The 19,975-nt window shown below is 39.8% G+C and overlaps 2 protein-coding genes across 7 annotated transcripts in view; one reads left to right on the forward strand and one right to left on the reverse strand.

The window, feature by feature from the left end:
* The window catches only part of LOC107509307 (coiled-coil domain-containing protein 170), a 32,535-nt gene extending 29,086 nt beyond the window's left edge, over positions 1-3,449 (reverse strand). For 4 of the 5 annotated variants that reach the window (XM_036217768.1, XM_036217764.1, XM_036217765.1 and 1 more), the window contains exon 1: positions 2,628-3,449. The gene's annotated coding sequence lies outside the window, so the exon portion shown is untranslated. The remainder of the gene's footprint in view (positions 1-2,627) is intronic. The other variant, XM_036217766.1, reaches the window with a different exon arrangement.
* Positions 3,450-3,530: 81 nt separating this feature from the next.
* MTHFD1 (methylenetetrahydrofolate dehydrogenase, cyclohydrolase and formyltetrahydrofolate synthetase 1) overlaps positions 3,531-19,975 on the forward strand; it is a 50,732-nt gene continuing 34,287 nt past the window's right edge. For both annotated transcript variants that reach the window (XM_036217762.1, XM_016141743.2), the window contains exons 1-2: positions 3,531-3,678; positions 14,795-14,879. In XM_036217762.1, coding sequence (XP_036073655.1) covers positions 3,638-3,678; positions 14,795-14,879 — 126 coding nt within the window. In that variant the 5' untranslated portion in view covers positions 3,531-3,637. The remainder of the gene's footprint in view (positions 3,679-14,794; positions 14,880-19,975) is intronic.

Consider the following 19,975-nt stretch of genomic DNA (forward strand, 5'->3'; position numbering starts at 1 on the left):
ACAAGAAATTTCTTATAAAGCTTACATTTCAGTGAAAAAAGAATATAGTAAACAAACATATAAAATCATGTTAGTGATAAATGCTGTGAATAAAATATGCTAATGTGTGAGTTAATGAGGGGGCAACTTTTGATCATGTAATCAAATTGGGACTGTTTTGGATATATTCACATAAATTAATCGTATTATGCATTTTATTGAATAACACGCCTTTATCATTTAACAACCTACGAAAGGTATCTTAAAGTATAGCTATAGATGCTCCTTGAACACCACCTTTCCTATTTTTTACTATTGAAATCAATGCTGTAAGAAACACTTTTATACATATATCTTTGCACATGTGTAAATATTCCCCTAGAATAAATTCTAGAAGTGGAATCACAAGGTCAAAGAAAGCATACATTTAAGGTTTTTATAGATATTATCAAATTATGCCCCCAAAATGCTTGAAAAATGGAGCATCTGCAAAAAAGGACACATTTTTTTTCAAGAAATTGCCATTAAGAGCATTTGAATAAAAATATTGTCTTTCTATTCACTGTGAAATGATCGATTTTCAGTCTATCTTATTTGACCAATCTGCAACATATTACAGAATTAATTACCTCTTTTCCTGTGATACAGTTTTTTCATCTCTCTTCTCAGGCTGCATGCTCTCATGGTTTTTCTGATAACACATTGGACTACCCTCTTTAATCTTCCCTTCTGGTTTTTCCTCATCTACGTGAATTCTAAACATCGAAGTGTCCTAGGGATCAGTCTTTGGTCCTTTTTCTACCTACACCCATGCCCTTCATGGGCTCTCATCTAATCTCATGGATTTAAATATCGACTCATTTCTATGAATACCACTTAGACATTTGGATGTCTAAGAAGCATCTAAAAACTTTAGAAACTGAATTAAAATTAAAAACCTGTTTCTTCCACAGTATTATGTAATCATAGCTCCATCTTTCCAGCTGCTCAAACCAAATTCTTGCTTTCTTTCTCTTACACCCTAACTTTCTTCATTCGGGTTTGTGCTTAAGTCAGAGTCCCCAGAGGAGCAAGCCCCTCTTACCATATTTCTAAGACAGCACTCTCCTAGCTCCCACCACCATTCCCTATCCTTTTAGTTTGCCTATTTTTTATAAACAGCATGCCTTAATATCCAAAATTAGAGTATATATTTCTTTAATTGACCACTCTCTCCTCCACCAGAATATTAGTTGAGGGCAGAAACTTTGTTGGTTCACTATAGTATCTTTAGTGTCTTTTACTGTTGGTACAGAAGCCACTCAAAAACTATTTACTCAATGAATGAATGAACTAGTCAGGTCACAAAAAAATATTATAGTTGAAAACCATGCTGTTGTAGTGGCAAAGGCAATACATTTAGAGATGAAACATCCAGTTTGGGACCTAATTCAGGCATAGCTATCAGCTTTGGGCAAGTTATCCTTCAAAGACTATTTATTTGTAAATTGGGACTTACAACATCTTCCTCAGCAAAAGGCTGAAGTGACCAATATCTGCTTGGTATAAGCCACAAAAATTTCACTACCTGTAATTTACCAGAAAATTTGCTTCACTTTTCCTATTAATTTCACTTGTTCAGGTATAATCTTATGAGAGGGTATGTGTTTAGAGATCCTTATACCGTTTATATGTTACTAAGTTTACTTCTAATGTGTCACTTATAAAACTTAAGAATGGTAAAGTAAAGCAATTAAAAGAAAAAAATTCACCAGTTTCTGTTATGGTGATGGTTGCACAACTCTGTAGATATACTAAAAATCACAATTAAACTGAGTGAATTTTATAGGGTATAAATTGTATTTCAATAAAACTATAAAACAAGAGTCTCATATATTTAGCTACTGTAAAATGTCCTTAGATTTTAGGAGTAAGGCAAACGCCACCTAACAAATGCCCAGAAATTTAAAAAATGATCGAATTCAAAAGCTAAGCTCTGCCACCCTATAGATATTTGGTCCAATCCAAAGCAACCTGAACAACATTACTACCTCCAAGAGGTAACTTCACTCCCAGGTTCATTTCAGAATTATTCACAATAGCCAAGACATGGAAACAACATAAGCGCCCATCAATGGATAACTGGATAAAGAAAATGTGATTATGTATGTGTATGTGTGTACATATATAACATGGGTGAACCTTAAGAGCATTATACTAGATGAGGTAAGTCAGAGGAAGACAAATACTGTAAGATATTACTTGTATGTGTAGTTTAAAAAAGCTTAACTCATAGAGTAGAATGATAGTTGCCAGGGGCAAGGATGGTGGGAGAAATGAGGCAATGTTAGGTCAAATGCTACAAATATCCAGCTATAAGATGAATAAATTCTGGGGCACTAATGTACAGCACGGTGCCCATAAGTAGCCATATTGTATTATATATTTGAATGAGAGAGTAAATCTTAAATAGTAACACACGTTTGTGAGATGGAAATGTTAACTGCTTTATTGTAATTATTTCATAAGTGTGCATCAAATCATCACATTGCACACCTTAAACTTAACATTTATATCAATAATACTTCAAAAAATCGGGGGGGGGGGTACTAAGAGACCTTAACAACTTAGCTTCTGAAGTGTATTGGAATAACTGTAACCGCACTCACAGGACTCAGGAAACATAGCTGCCTCTGTCCTCTTGTCCTGTTCTCCAAGCAAACGCCCAATCTCGCTTATTCTCGAGTGGACGCCTACAGAGAAGTGTTCACCCTTGTTGGTCACGGGGCATCTAATTTATGTAAAACCCCAGATGTGCGTGGGGGATTCTTACAAAATCTAGCCTCGCAAGCTGACGAACGAACTCGCCATGCCCCGACCAAACCCCCGGGTCATGCCAGACACTGAGACGCTCCAATCACCGCGCGACCTAAAACAGCAGGCAGGGCTTCCACGTTGGCCAATCCTCAATCACCGGAGCGGGTTTTTAAACAGTTACGGGCACCACTCAGACCTTCCGACTCAGAACTGGGAGTCCCCAGACCACTCCGACAGCGCCAGGGGGTGAGAATGCCAGAAGCCGCCTTCCGGCACGCCGCTCCGCAGGCTTAACTTCTGTGGGCCCGCCCGGCGCCGCACCGAGCTACCAGCTCGGGTGCCTAGCCACAGCTCTCCATCTAGCTCAACGCCCGCAGCACCTGGCGACCTGTCCGCCCGCGCTTGGGCGGGTCGCGGAGACACGCCTCGCTCCCGCGCCCGGGAAACTGATCTCCCGCGAGAGCGCCCCTCCGGCTCCGCCCCAGATGGACTGGAAACGAGGCCCGACCCCCTCTTTAGCGGTTTCCCCGCCCCACACGCAAGCGTGATCTGGACCGGCTCCTTCTGCCAGCTAGTCAGTGCGCCCCTCCAGGCATCATCGAGTTTTTTCCATCATCCAGCCGCATTCCAGGCGCCCTAGCCCTCGGCTCTTCGCAGCAGAAAGACGACCTCTCGGGCTGCGCACGCGCATTTACGTCCGGGGGGGGGGGCGGGAAGGGAGAGAGGGAGTGGCGCAGGCGCAGTAGCCAGCTTTTCGTGGGCGGTCGCTAAGCACGTGGGTTAGGCTGTCCCGTGCCGCACTGTGCGGAGTCGAACCTCGATTTTGGCGGTATCCATTGTGGGCAGCGGATTAATAAAGGTCATGGCGCCGGCGGAAATCTTGAACGGGAAGGAGGTCTCCGCGTAAGCATCTATCGTTGTTAGGGCATGTTGGGCTGCGGACGAGGGCTCTGAGCTGGGTATGCAGGTCATTAGCGGACCCATTTTTTTGCGGGAGGGACATGTTGCAAACTCAGGCCCGCCGGTTTGGGAGAGTGTCTTGAACCCTTCACACCTGAAGGCCTTTTGCTGCAACCGAAGGAAGAAGCCCCGGGCACAATCTGAGTTTGCAGATGAGCTGCCTGTTTACTGTGCCCGCTGGCTCCTCTGCTTCTGGGACAAGTCCTTTTACCCAGCCCGAGTATGCTACCAAAAGTGCAGCTGTTGACGACTTTGCCAGGAAGAGTAGTTGGGGCTGCCCGCAGCGCCACAGTCAGAACTCAGAAATCCAGTTTACTCCCTTACCCTATAATTTGGAGGTGAGGACTGAGATTAGTGAGGTGGCAGAGGGTCTCCTTCCAGCCCATAGCTTTTCCCACTACACCAGAGTAATTTGCTAAGTGGAACCTAGTTTTCCCTTCAATTTCATGCTCCTCTGACAGTGATCTCGGTGTCTTGGCCCTAGAGTTTCTTTCTAGTGTGACTCTTGAGTCCTGACAGTATTACGTATTGCATTCGGTCTCTGCCTGTTTTACCTCTACAGGAAACTGAATGGTTAACTAGTGGATATGACTGGCAGACTTACTCCCAGAAAGTAACACCCCTCTACTTTTTGTTTTGGAAATGACTAGTGGAGAAAGTTCAGAGTAGGGGAGGAAAGGATATATTTTGTGTCATTCTCCTGGAGGTTTGCTCTTGATACCATGAACCTCACCAGTTATTTAGTAACTGCTTTAGCTGGCAACAGTAGTTATCCCATGAGCCTCTAATTTTGTGAGTAGAGACTTAAATTAGTCATTGGTGGTGAAATCCACCTTGAGGCAAAACGATTGTTTCTGAGAAGGCAGAGTTGGTGCACAGAGAAGGTGAGATGTAAATTAGATGGTGGTGAATCTTTCACATTGGCGAGGGGAAACCCCAGACTTACAGACTAGAACTCACAATACTTATATCTTGAGTTTTAACATGTGGTTTACATTGTTTCTATTTGACCTTTTAGAAAGACTGGTTATAAAGAGATAATTTAGGTTTTCTTCTTGGCAGGCTACTGAGAATAGGTGCTCACTGGATATGTTTTGGTTCAATGGAGAGCAAGTTAAACATTTCTAAGCTCCATAAGGGCAAATACATGCATTGTTTTGCTTTTGTGTTTATCCAAAAACACCTATAAACCTTGCACTCCTTAATTTTGTGGCTTTAAGCAAATTAACTTCTCTGTGCCAAAATTTCCTCAAATGTAAAATAAAGATAATATCTAGGTCATTGAGTTGTTTGGAGAATTAAATGAGTTAACTGAAGAGCATTTACAGTTGTTCCTGGCACGCAATACGTGTTTAATATGTGTTTGCTGTATTAACGATTAGTAATTACAGGTGACCTTTGATCAACAAGGGTTTGAACTGTGCAGGTCCACTTTTACACAGATTTTTTTCAATAAATATACAATCAGTTCTTCATATCCCTAGGTTTCACATCTGTGGGTTCAACCAACCACAGATCGAAAACAGTATTTTCAGTCTGCAGCGGGGAATCCATACATTCAGAGGGCCTACAGTATGTATTGTTTAGGCCCTTTTATATTAGAGACTTTAGCATCCTTGGATTTTAATATCCATTTGGGGAGGGAGGGGTTTTAGAACCAATCCCCTTGTGAATACTGAAAGACAACTGTAAAGTGTCTGGGGAGTCAAAAGTTGTACTCATATTTGTGGCATCGTAGGTGCAGAGGCAATGCCCCAAACCTTTGTGTTGTTCAGGGGCAACTGTACTTAATATATACATGGATAGTTGATTCATTATCTTTTTGACAGTGATAGTTGCCTTGAGATCTATTTCAATGGCTCTCAACATTAGCTGCACATTAAAAACTCTTACGGAGCTATTTTTTGGTTATTTCTTTTTATTTAAATAGGAATGTGTATTTTTAAAGTGCACCTATCATATGTATACAGCTCAATGAGTGTTTCACAACTGAATTTACCTTAGTAACTAGCACCCGGATCAAGAAAAGAAATTATCAGCTCCCCAGAACCCCCTCTCTCGGGCTCACCCAGTCACCAACTCTACAGAGATAATCACTATCTCAACTTATAATGTTGTAGATTAGTGTCATCTGTTTTTGAACTTCATATAAATGGCATCATACAGTATAAAGTCTTCTGTGTCTGGCTTTTTAAATTGACATCCTTCTGAGTTGATTCCATGTCACATGTAGTTCATTTCCTCTCATGGTTGTATTGTATTCTATATGAATGTGCCACTGTATACTTATCCATGGACATTTGGATTTCTAGCGTTTGGTGATTATGAATAGTGCTGCTATTAGTATTCTTTTACATGTCTTTTGGTAAGACATACACACATTTCTGTTGGTTATACATCTGAAAGAATTGCAGAGTAACAGGACATACATGTGATCAACTTTAGTAGAAATTGCCAATCTTTTCCAACGTAGTTTTACTAACTTGCACTCATAAGGAGCTTATGAAAAATATCAGTGCTTGGTGCCATACCAGATTGATTTAACTGGCATTGCTAGCAACAAGCCACAGCCACTTGATTTGGTATTTTAAAAATCTTTTAAAAGCTCATTCTATGATTCTAATGCACTTTGAGGTTGAAAACCATTTATGTAAAGCCTGAAATCTAAGTTCAAGTCTCATCATTGAAGAACAGTATTGCAGTGATTTCGCCATAGGTATTGAAAGAATTTTTTGGAAAAAAACTATTCCAGGTACTCAAAGTGTCCCTCCCAGCCCGCTCAGAGTTAACATAGCTAACCTTTTACAGTGCCCTGTGGTTGAGCAATAAGTTCCTACTAACGCAATTCATACAGGAGCATTAAGACTAAGGCCTCTTACCAACAACAACAACGAAAAAGACTTAACACTTCTTTGTGCTTACAGAAGATTTTCGTTTAATACACTTATAAAATGGCTCGCTCAGACACTACCGCACGTTGGCATCTTGACCTTCATGGAGAACTTAACTCCAGGAGCTAGTAGTGCTCACAGCTCATCAGATATGGGGAGCTCTACTAGCACAGGTAGCATGCCTGGCTCATGAGATAGTGCAGTCCTGCAGTTCCTTGTGCTGAGGCTGCAGCAGGCTGCTGACGTTTGGGCCATGGCCTTGGGGAAATCCTGAACTAGAAGGCGATTCTTACAGCTTGAGTAGATCGGGCTACAGGCGGAGGCTCTGGGTAGGGTGTCTCCACCTTTCCTCTTTTGGAAGGCCAAGGAGATTCTTGAGAGGAAAGCGAACTTTTTACATTATAGCCGGGAGTCCCAGAATGCAGGGAAACAGTCCTCCCCAGTTTGCAGGTCAGCTTCCTTGGTTGCCATCAATTGTTGGGTCTCTGGGGACAAATTCAAATGCCTTGGACAGTTTCTTCCCTGATGTAGTGTTTGAATTGTAAAATCTCTTCCTTGGAGGGAGGAAGGAAAGGGCAGGTCATGAGTTCTATAGCCAGAATTTCTCCAAAATCTGGTCCACTCCTCACATCTCACCCTGCAGCTGAGGAAATAGTTGAAGCAAGAAATGTAATGTGACTTGGCCACAGGTTACTAGGCTGGTTAATGACAGAGGCTCAACTGGAACCAAAGTCTTAACTCAGTACGTGGCATTTTTCACTTTATAGCGCACTTACCACTTTGCTAAAAGGAGTTTCATAAACTAATCTTTTTCTTTACAGCAGTCTTCCACTGCCATGCTTCCCCACTCTGCTGAGGCCATTGCTGACTTCTATTTACTTTTATTATTCTCCCTTTGTAACTTACTGGTAGCTAAGACTAGACGAAGTTCATTATTCTAGATTCCTTCTCTGTCTCTTCTGTGCGGTGGGAAATCTGGATCTGGTTGCCAAATTATCTCCCTTTGGGAGGAACACCCCATTTCTCCCTTGGGGAGTTCCCGGGTTGCAGCCTGAACTTAACAATGGGGGTAGATCCGCGATTTAGAGACAGGTATGTGGGGTTTTTTTGGATATTCACTTATTCAACAAATATCTGTGTGCCTCCTGTATGCCAAGCACTCTTCAAATCCACAAGACTTAACAGTGGACAAAACAGCTCAAATCCTTACCCTCATGGAGTTTGTGTCCTGATGGGTAGAGAGAGACGGTAAAATAGATAACACAGAATGTGAGGTGCCAGAATTGTGAAAGAGCAGTGTGCTTAAAAAGATTTGCCTGTAATGAGCTCCAAAGTCAGGACTTTTCAGAAGCGACATGGAACCTTGAATGACAAAGCTGGCTCAACTCTGGGAGCCTGTGCAGGAAAGCAAGTGGGAATTAATTCCCAAGAGATAGGACCTTCTGCTAGGTCTTTAATACGCCATCACGTCAGGCTGTTGGGAATGTTATAGCCAGGATGTGGCAGAGTCCAGAGTCTATGGCCCACAACTGGGGCCACAGCACTAGTGAAAATCCTGACTGGGAATGTGGTCTGAGAATAATTGTCCATCATCTGTCAAGACGGTTGGGATCAGGCAACTTGAGATTTGGACAGTGGGGCTTTGAGCAGGCGTGTGTGATCCCCTATTTCCATTTGCATAAAAAAATCCTCTGGAAGAAGGGAGATCATGTTGGTGTGTAGGAGGGTTTCTGGAGCTGAGGGAAAATCTATCTTCTCTGGTTGACTGTGGGAAAGGCCCCATAGGATAGCGGTTAAGGTCTTGTGTGGCCTTGGGCAAGTTAGTCAGCCTCAGTTTCCTCTTCTGTACACTGGGGATGATGATAACAGTGTTAACCTCTTCAGATTGCTAAAAAGATTAAGAGTATTGAGGCTCTTAAAACAAGCCTGTGTAGTGCTGTAGTTAAACCTGTATCCTCTGACATCTGATCCACAGTGCAGAAAGCCCCCAGCATTTCGGTTTGCTGCCCTTGATAATTTCCCACAAGGCAGCTCCTGGCACTCAGTAAATCTTCGGCCTTAAAGAAGCAGATGGCTAACTGTACCACAGTCAGGATTCTTCAATCACCCAGGTCGCTCCTCCCTCCACTGTGCAGTTAATGAAACTTTAGTGGAGTGAAGTGACTTGAGCAAGAGTTACAAGGCCTAGTGGCAGAGAGTTGACAATGTATTTTCCTTGTCTCTTGTCCACTGATTTTGTCTCTCCATGTTAGGAGATGAATGAACCAATCTGATTCTCTTCAGAAAGTCATTTTTAAGGTTATAACCCAATTTTGACTGGTTGAAGACGGGTCAAACTTTTTGCTTTCCTAGCAAGGCCTTTTTTTTTTTTCCTTGATGAAAAGTATATCCCCTCAAACTTGGGCAGGTGAGGTACAGTTTGGGTTGCTGATATTTGATGAGATTAGGAAATAGGGAACATTTCTCTAAAGGTTTTGCCAGAGTCTGTTAGGAATTTATCTTCACCACCTTACACATAACTTTAATATGATAAGTGACTTTTTGTTTGGGTTTTAGTGCAAAAGTACTTGTCTCTGCTTATTTAGTCAGCCGCCTTTCAGACCTAAGCCCATTCTACACAAGATTTTCCTTTAGTTTTCTCTAAAGACAAGAAAGGCCAGGTCTTTTGAGGCGTTTCTCAGGTAACAGCTCTTGGCCTGCTCCTCCTTTCCAAGTGGAGACCCCTAGTCTTCCACATTTTTCATATTTCCCTTGCATGATGTTCCAGAAGCCCGCTTGGGACTTGGGGCCGTAATCAGCTCTGATGGCCAAATCTGTGGTTAGATAGCCCTGAAACAGGCTAAATGCCTTACTTACACATCCTCATCCTTGGGGCCACCTTGTCATGTCTCATAACTTGCTATAAGCTGAGGGTTACAAAGTGGTGGCCTAAAGGTCAAATGTAATTATGTTTTGTTGGGTGTCCAGAGTTATTTATTAAAATTGGATTACTTCCCAACACATTTATGTGGTAATTACACAAAAATCTGGAAGCCTGACTTTTTAAAAAAAAAAATGAGAAGTTTAGCAATACTGTGCTCCCCGTTCTTAATGACGCCCGTTAGTTGGATCTGGGTAGAAGCTGTCCCCACTCCTGTTGCAGGGGTCAGGGACGGAGGTGGGACCACGTTGTGTAGGCATCCTACCACACTGCTGTATGCACCTGGACTCTGACAGTGCTTTTTCCTTTGTGACCTTTCTCTAATGCAGTTAATCCACTTTTAAAATCCTATCTCTTATGAAGCCTGTCTCCACCAATTCAACCTAGTTTCCAGCTCCATTTGTGCCCTCTAAATCAGTGGTTCTCAAATAGGGCCAGTTTTGTCCCTCCCTTCATCCCAGGACATAGTTGGACATATCTGAAGACATTTTTTGATTGTCATGTGGGAAATGGCTATGTGCTAGTGGCAGCTAGAAGTAGAAGCCAGCGATGATGCTAAGCATCTTTCAGTGTGCAGGACAGCCCCCACAACAAAGAATTGTCTGGCCCAAATGTCAATGGTGCTGAAATTGATAAACCCTGATCTAGAAGCTTAAAATAAGCAGGTATTATATAATTGTATATATGGATTAATGACCTTTATACTCACTGAGAATTAGGATTTATTAGAATTTCATACCATTTAGCTATTTTCATTTCATAAATATCAGGCAATTTACTTTGCCCTTAGATCTTTGAAAGAGCTTGAAAGAATTGGAGGGAAGAATTTTACATTTTAAAATTTCATTGGATCATAAAATAGAGTCACATTAAGCTTTCAAAAATATATTTGAGGTACCTATCAAGTTTAGTAAATATTTACATTAAATATAATTCTTTTAAAAAATTATAATTCTTATTTTATATATTTTATGCTTAAACTTGAAAGTGCTGATATTAGTGAATTATTCTGTGTACTACTATAATGTAGCTTTTGTTATTATGTATCAGTGAAAACAATCAGTTTCAACAAGAAGGTAATTTAGTCTTGTAATATGACAACTAGGAATTTGAAATACATATATTTCTTAGAACACTAGGTGGCCTCAATTATCTTTACAAGGAACTACGTGTTAAGTTTTACAGAAAATTTGAAGTATTTTTTGGCAGTATAAAAGCTGTAATGAACAAATGAAATAAAACAAATGAACAAAATGAAATAAGACATTTGTATTGTACTGAGTTGTTAAAATCTTATAGCAATCTTCTTCTTGGGGTAGGGGACAAAAGAAATTTGTGTCTTTGTTTAGAAAAGCCCTCCATGTTGATTTTTCTCTGATCACTTACTAAGCATGTATTCAGTAAACCTTTTGAGAATCATCTGAGGATTACTTTAAGTTTGTGCTACATTATAATGTTTGTTGACTCAGGCAGTTATTTTCATCATGTAGATTTCTTAGCCATGTAGCTAAATATCCTTTACTGCCTCCTTTTCCTGCCTATAACTTCTGTTGAAATGTCCTTGTTAGGTTATATTTTAGGAATGCTTTTTTCTGTTATAAAATGTCCAAAGTTTGAAAATGAATCATTATGTTAAACAGAGTGAGTTGGAATTTGTAATGTACTTTTTCTGGAACAATTGTACAAGACTTTGTTTAGGCAAAAGAGATCTGGGTGACTACTCAGGAGTGTAAAGGGTCCTCAAACTGGGACTCTTCAGGGGTAATATGATTCCATACAGATATGCACCTTTGACTTTTATTGACTAAATTCAAAACTGTATGTGGGAGAAGTTACTTGGAGAAAGCAGATAATAATGGACTCGTCCATAGATATTCAAACACATACTGACAGGTTAAGGTAAACAGTTTCTACTTTGATTTTTGTCCCTTAGAAAGAAAAGATAACCCTCCAATTGCATTTTATTGGCCAATAGCAGGGTTTCCCAACCTTGGGCACTATTAACATTTGAACTAAATAATTTTGTCATGAAGAGCCATCCTGTGCGTTGTGATATTTAGCTGCATCCCCGGCATCTACCCACTAGTTGCCAGTAGCAACTTAGTTAAAACTGCATCAGTGTCTGTTCATATTCAGTTCCCTATGAACTGAATATTATCTAGTTATTATCCAGTTATCACGACCAGAGAAAATTTAATAGTTTACTGCTACTTTGTCTTATCACATTCGTTCACACTGAAGTGTTGATTTCTCCTACATTAATATTGAGCTGTGTCTTTCCTTAGAGCTTAGAGAATGTTGATAGAGATTGGTGTGACTTTGGCATGTCTAGTCGTACTATTTAGGGACCAGGTGTTTCTCCAAGTGCCTGTTTCTGTCTCACTTTGCCCCCAGTGTCTTTACCTGGGTGATGTACTTCTTCATGGGCCATGAAGAGAAATGGGTGGCATCTGCAACTCAAAGTTTCAGTTAATTTAAGGAGGTTTCAGCGATTAGGAAGTTCTGTTATAGCATTTCAACTTTCTGGAAATAATGAGCTATAAAAATTAAGGCACTTTCCACCATTTACTTCATCACAGCTCTGTGACCCTAAAATAAAGACAGACGAAGGAGTGTTAACTTTTCTCTCCATGGTTCTCTTTTATAGTTTCTTCAGGCATACCTGACACTTAGCTTCTGTTATTCCGCTTTCATTTTAGGGTTCTTCAGTTAGTGGCCAACCCCGAACACCAGGGCAGGGAAGATTTTTTTTTTTAAGGGACTAGTGGAGACCTAATTATAACTGTCTTTTTACATTCTCACGAGGGCTGAAAACTTTCCACTTGTTGCTGTAGTGTTCTGGGTTGTTTAGTTCTTGCTGATTGTGGTTTTTGTGCATTTTTAAATGTCTCTTATTGCTATTCCGGTCATGTCTCATAAAGAGGCCTAAAGGTTAGCTTTTGAACAAATCTTTTTCTAGTTGGAAGAATATTTTTGCTAATGCAACTTCAAAAACAACCCTGCTCCCTAGGGAAAAGTTTAAGGGAGTCAATGTAACTGACTTCAAGCTATATTCTTTCTTTTGAAGGTGGGGGCGGAATTACAAACTTAGACGCATTTAAGTTGTAGCATAGAAGATACCGAATATTTTGTTCTTATTATCTTACTGGGCTGACACATTTTCTGCATATACCACTTTGTAGTACTGGATTCCCATAGCTTGCTACCTGCTATGTATTTTATTTTTATTTGTCCCTAGACTCCCTTCTTCAGGTCTGAGATGCTCACTTATTCTAGAATCCTTATAAGGTTTGGTAAATAAATTCACTGTATCAGTACGAAATCTCTGTGCCTTAAATTATTGTTGTCAGTCTTTCCAGCTGCATTTCACAGCCACAAAACCTCAAGTCATCTGTAGCTCTGGCATTTTCTCCGTGCTTCATGTTAACATATCTAGAATCCAACCACTTCTTACTGGTTTACTGTCCATACCATAACCCAAGTACCATCACATCTAGCTTGTATTTTCATAACTGCAGTAACTTCTTGCTGGTGCCCCTGATTCTCACCTTTCCCCCTATTGTTGGTTCCTGATTCAGCAGCCTGAATTTAAAAATGTAAGCCTGATCATGTCACTCTTGTTCAAAACCCTCTAATAACTTCTCATCACATTCAGAATAAAAGACAGTTTACCTGATCTGATTACTGTCTTCTCTTGGACCCCATTTTCCCACTCAGAGCCTCTGCACTTGCTGTCCTTTCTGGTGATTGGCCCCATGAAAGCCACATGACTGCTTAAAGCCTGTGTCTACATCTTTGGGAATAAGAAAGCCTCTCCTCCCTTGCCTACCTCACAAGGTCATTCAGAGCCTCAGATGTGTTCATCTGTTTTCACTGTTGGTTCTTGTTATTGTCTTAAATTGTGCTAAGAATGGTTGGGTTCCTCCCTCCCCCCTGTGAGTTTTGTTTGGGTGGGTGGGTGGGTGGATGGGTAGGGTTAAGGAGAACCAGTAGAAACCTTTGCCTAGCACTTTGTGTTAGTTAATACAATGGTTGGAGGGAAAGGAGAGAGTGGAGTCTGGCAACCTGGTCCCCAGAAGGAAGGGCCTCCTGCAGCTACGCAAGTTCCATACCTGATTGTCAGGCAGGGGGAGCAGCTAGGGCTGGACCTGCTGGGGAATTTCAGTGGCAGCCTGATGAAAACTTGGCAGGCCCAATATTTCCTGTTCTTTTGTGTCAGAGCAGAATTGTGGCCTCTGTTCACGTCAAATCCCAGTAAAAGAAAATCCAATGGTTTATTAAATCTTCTTTTGAACTATATTTTTGTATAGAATATTGACTTGAAAAAAACAAGGTCACTAGCTAGAAATATTTTGAAGTCTTAGGTATGACTTGTATCATTCAACATCCTCACTGTTTACTCGTGACTCCTGTGCCTTTTTGTGCCAGTTGTGTGTAAAGTGTGCAGAATTGGAGCAGGGAGTAATCAAATTAGAATGTAGGAAGAGATGCTTGCTAACGTCTGTGTGTACACTATTTGTATGTGTTGTGTGGGTAAGATGAAGAAAGGCAAAAATCTTGTTCGTATTCGTGACTGTGTCATAACTGGGCAAGGTTGAATGAACTATTTTGAGTATTTATTTATAGATGTAATTTAATGTACTTGATGTCCTGTTGTATTGTTGAGTTGTATATTGGTAAACTGATTTATCATTTTTTCACAAGAGTTTACACTTAACCTTGTGTTAAGTTTTTTGGTAAGGAAAATTCATGAATTAGAATATAATTTGTAAATTCGTATTGAATTCGGAGTGGGCTTCACTGATTCTCATTCAGCCTTGTATGGATAGCCTATGATTAGCTTACTATGGTAAGCATAAGGTGTGAGCTCAAGTTCCTTCCTGTAGAATTTTTTCATACAGGACCTGGAGAGTGGAAATGATGAACCAAGTGAGGATTAGCAGGTTTCCAGAAGTGCCAGTCCAAATTTTCATTTGTTTCTTGTATGATTTTGAATACCATCGACTAATGTGTTTTAAACTAACTGTCCCCATACCCCATGGCTCAGTCACTGTCAGTAGGAGTTAGAAAAGATCCACATCTACTTGAGGCCTGAAAAATTGATGGGGAGTACATGATACATATTATACCAGATAAGGACTATTCAGTGAAGCTGTTTTTAATTTACAAGAGAACTATGTCTAATAATCCACAACACTTTTTTGTGCTTGAAACCTTGTGTTAACTCCAACCTTTCCCTTTTCGCTAGGCAAATAAGGGCGCGACTGAAGAACCAAGTCATTCGGATGAAGGAGCAAGCACCTGGTTTTATACCAGGTCTGGCAATTTTACAGGTATTATGATAGTGTATTTTCACTAGTATCCTCCTTACTCGATCTCTCAGTAGCATGTCACAAAAAGCACTTCAACCCTCTCTCTCCATTTTTAATTTTTTTGTCTTCTGTGAGACCTCAGACCTTTTCAGTTTCTCTTTTCAGGTTCTTCTCCAGCTCAACTTCTAAATGTTGGCATATGCTGGCCCTCAGATAGTCTCTGTGGGTACGCTTCCCATAGTCCAGTGTCTTTTGAACTTTGGTCTTAGGGTCCCTTTATGCTCTTAAAAATTTAAGATGTTGAGCTATTGTTTATGTGGATTTATTTATCCATACATATTTACTGTATTGGAAATTAAAACTAAGAAGATTAAAAATGTTTATACATTTAAAAATGCCAATAGTAAGCTCATTATATATTAGCATAAGTAACATTTTTATGAGAAAATAATTTTTAGATAACAAAATTTAATGAGGAGAGCTGGATTCCAATCTGCATCTGCATTCAATCTCTTGCTCTATGCTAGTTAGATTGAAATATATGAAGAAAATCTGGCTTCATAAAGATGTATAGTTGTAAAAGGGAAGATAATTGGATATTTTTGCTGCAACACCAGGACTCAATAAGTAAAGTTTTAAAGGTTAGTTGCAATGCGAAACTGTATCTTTGAACATTCATATTTTGTTGCATCAAAATCTATGTTACATTTCGAATGGTTATACACCCAAGCATGTTTTTTTTAATGTTCTTCATTCCTCATTTGGAAAATAATGTTTCACTGAATTATTGCAGATCTTCCAACTGTTAACACAATATCATTATGTGGTATAAAAAATCATAATCATTATCACCAGCGAATTAATCAGAAACTACTCGAAGTATTGAGAAGTCATCAGGCTCACAGGAATGGATAAAAAAATTCTAATTTTCACTTGAAAACTCAAATTTTATCATTGGCAACAAATGCTGTTTATTTTCTTTCAAGTAGCAGGCTAACTTTGTCCAATGCTGAGGAAATATTGCCAAATATTCTAAGCTGAATAATCTTGTTTGTCACTTGTTCTTTCAAGTAAAAATGGTGTTCCATTTAAAAATGCAGCTAGTTCAGCCTGCAAGACAAAAAAGCACAAGTGCTTTTCCTGGTGACAACCACGGTACTTTTGTATGCAGCAGAAGTGCTTTACGAGTGCTTCCCAGTTCCTTGCACAGAATATTGAGAAGATATATACCCACAGGTCAAGGTTAAATAACATTAATGGTTCTTACTGCTCGATCAAGGGTACATCTAAGTGAAGCTGGCAGCTCTTTTTACTGAGAGTATGTGGCAGTAGAGTAAACCCTCATGAAGAGAATCATTTGGTGCCACTGTCTTGATTCGTCCCAAGCCATCGCAATTACACTCACCATTACTTCTGTAGCTTTAGGACAGATGTCACTACAATGAAAAAGGCAAACAGCAAGTATTATTATGAAAATAGTTTGATACTCACAGATCTTCTGAAAGGGTCTTGGGGTCCTCTCAAGAATATTTGGGGAACCACTACCCTAGGCTTTTTCATCTGGCCCCAAATATCAGCTTTAGGCCAGTAACTTCTGTACTTGGATTGCTTCTGAGTTCTGGACCCCGGATTTCTGGGACATCACTTGTTTCCCTTCCTTCTCTAATCTTTTTTGCTTATTGTTCTTCACTTCCCTGAGGAACAGGGACCTCTCATTCCTTCCTCTTCTCACCTAAACAATCCGAATGTCTCAGGGTTCAACCCTCAGACCACTTTTTCATCTTATTCTTTCCCAAATGAGCTCACCCAGCCTAGGTCGAACAGCACCTGAGAGGGGGAGTGAGGATTAAGAAAAGGACAGAGAAAAGAGATAGATTCGGGAGGGCTAGCAGTGAATACTGCCGTGGGCCCCCCGCCCCCAAGTTTGTTTAGCACGGCATATTTATACCCTACAGAGTGTGTAAGAAGCAAAACACCTCTAAGTAACAATCATTGAAACTTTGTAGCTCCTCACCCCAAGCCAGGTGTACTTCCTCCTGAGTCAGCAGACTGCACAGCTTGCCAACTCTGGAAAACTCCCAGGTTTACTGGCAGTTTAATCCTGCCTCGAAACGGCTCCGGCACGCAGCCTCATAGCTATGTGGGAGAATACATCCTAATTCAAGCCTCTATCCAGGATTTCTTCCCGGAGCGTGATTCATGCAGTAGGAGGCCTTCAATAAATTTGGAGGAGGCAAATAAATAATTGTCATATGGATAAATGCACAAAGAATGTTTGAAGGGTTGATTTGGATAACAGGAAACTGATAGCTTTCATTTGAAATTTCCTTCAGAAACATCTGCTTCCTCACTTCACATTTCTTTCTGTATGTCTCCACATACATTACTTAATACCTTGCCAAGTTTCTGTTTGATGTTCATCGAGAATTTCAGAGTGAATAGTACTTAAATATTTTCCCCTATTTCTGTTCATTACCCAAAAGGCCTTAGCTGAGAGGAGAAACACAGACGGCCTGTCATTCTGCCTAATGTGTTCTTCGCTATGATGAATTTTCTTCCTTTCTTTCTCTTTCTTTCTTTCTTTCTTTCTTTCTTTCTTTCTTTCTTTCTTTCTTTCTTTCTTTCTTTCTTTCTTTCTTACAAATTACTAAGAATCAAAGGTACATGTTGTGGGTGTACACCTTGGTACATCTGGAGAACCAGTTATTTATTGGCTTATTTTTGTGGATTGTTTATTGTAGAAATAGTAAATGTCATAGGCAAGAAATGTTTCTGTAAACCTTTCCTTAGTTAGCAATATTGTTTTTTCCCCTGTTTTTAAGATTGACTTCTAAACTTGTATTTTAAATTTGATTGCAAGTGTTTCTATTTACGTAAACACTGTTCTACAGCTTGGTCTCTGACGTCCTTGCCAATAAAACAGTAGTAGAATATTTTAATCTTGCTCTTTAGCAGCAGAGTCAACATCTTTCTACATGGCAAGGTTTACACATATTATGTTGTGATTTTTGACCTTAAACAAATTAGATAGCCAGATATTTCTCCAGCAAACTAGATTTATTCAAGAACAACAAATAATTATAATTTGGAACATGCCAAGTCCAGAAAAACAAAGGAAAGGAACCTCTTTTATGGACTTGGGAGGTGCTGTTGTAAATAAAGTGTCCATTGGAGGAAACTAAAAGTTCAAAATGTAGAGACTTTCATTGGCTGAGTTACGGCAGTCTCCCATTGGTTGAGCTGTTACTAAACCTCCTGCTGAGGTTACTTCCTTCCATCATGTCCTGTGGCAGATGCAAAATGTGCTTCTTCCTTTTGGGGTCAGTAGTGTGCTTTGAGTGACACTTCTAAAGGTTCTGTCTTCTAGTTTCTCAACCCCATTTTAAATAGGGTTTATTAATTTTTACATAATCACAACTCTGCTGCCTCAGACTGGTAACCTGGAACACCATCTTCTCGCACACCTAACCCAGAAACCTGAGGTCATCTCTTTAGGATCTCTCCCTCACTCTCCACATCTCCTCAATGGTGCTATTGAGTCTGCCTCTCGTAAGTTCTTGGAATCTGTTTCTTCCTTGATTTGTACTTCTCTCACCCCTGTGGGCCACAACAGTCACTTGATTATAGGTTTTAGGCTTCTGATGTGGATGCTTCCAGTCTGCCCTTTTAACTGCAGCCGCAGCCCTTGTCAAAATGCACATCTGATCACAATCCATCCAACCAATCTACTCCCCATCCCTTATACAAAGATTGACAGTACCGATTATATACTATAGCTCAAATGAGTTTTATTTATTTCTAATTGTTCTGATTTTTATACTCCCCTACAAAGTGGGAGTTGCCTCCTTAAGTCACAGTAACTGATGCTCAGAGATCTTGATTAGGTTATCCAAAGTTACAGTAAGGGACTGAGTCTGGGATATAAACCTAAAAGTTGAATTTTTTAAAAAACTGGTAACTTCCTAAATAACTGAATATTTGAAGTAAATTAAGAGTTGACTTTTCATTTAGTACATAAAATACATAATTCATTATAATAACTAATACTTATCTCCTACCAGAAACTATACAAAGTGCTTTGTATATGGCAGCTTATTTAGTCCTCACAAAAGATATGGACAAAATAATAAAATAAATTCAATTGATCTGAATATCTACAAAAGATATTGCTCCAGTAAACTAAATATTTTATGCTGTAAAGCAGGGATCTATTAACTGACCCATGTCCAAATGCTGCCCAGGTTGTAAAGGGTCAGAAAAGCAGCAGAGTGTATGACAGTGTGTGGCCTGAAAAACCTAAAATATATACTGTCTGGCCCTTTACAGAAACAGTTTGCAGGCTCCTGGTGTAAAAGAAAAAAAATTGGCCCTAACTTTTCGTGGGTAAGACCTCGTTTGGATGATGATAATTCACCTCCTTCAAGGAAGAAATTAGCATTCAATTAAAATGTGTAAACAGATTTTCTTGATAAACTGTAATGGGATTAAGATTTGTTCTGGGAAACTAGTCTTCCATCCACCCACTTGACTATCAGTCGATAATCTGTTCTTCAACTAAACATTCTTTTTACATCTAGTCTATCAATGATTGTATAACCATTTTCCCCTATAAAAAGCCTGTCCTGAGAGTGAGTCCTTGAATTGGCTCCTAAGCGGTCTTTTCTTTTGCATTAGGATTGCAATGAAACTTTGACTTATGCTCATAACTATAACTGTTACACTTGTTAAAACTGGTAGAAATTTTAGAGTTTTAGAAAAATTTCTTCAAAACATTCAGACAGAAAGCAGTTCCTAATAAAGGAACAACAACAAAAGACTTGAGACAACACTAGATGCTGAAGCCATCTCTGAAGGAAAATGTAACTCAGATTCAGCCAAGTGAGTTCAAGTGCAAGAACAGCAGAAAAATATGTTGACGTAAGAAAAGTCCAAACCTGTAGAGAATTTTTATAAGCATTTATTTGAGCCAAACTGATGATAGTTGCCAGGAAGCAGGATCTCAGGTGCTTTGGAGAGTAAGTCTTGCAGTCTCTTTTAAATATTAGAAATTAAGGAGCGACCATAAGGAAGATTATATGAAGGTGGAAGAAAGAAAGGTGGGAATTGGATTACAGGAC

The sequence above is a fragment of the Rousettus aegyptiacus genome, unplaced genomic scaffold, assembly GCF_014176215.1.
Source record: "Rousettus aegyptiacus isolate mRouAeg1 unplaced genomic scaffold, mRouAeg1.p scaffold_m13_p_3, whole genome shotgun sequence".
NCBI classification, from domain to species: Eukaryota; Metazoa; Chordata; class Mammalia; order Chiroptera; family Pteropodidae; genus Rousettus; species Rousettus aegyptiacus.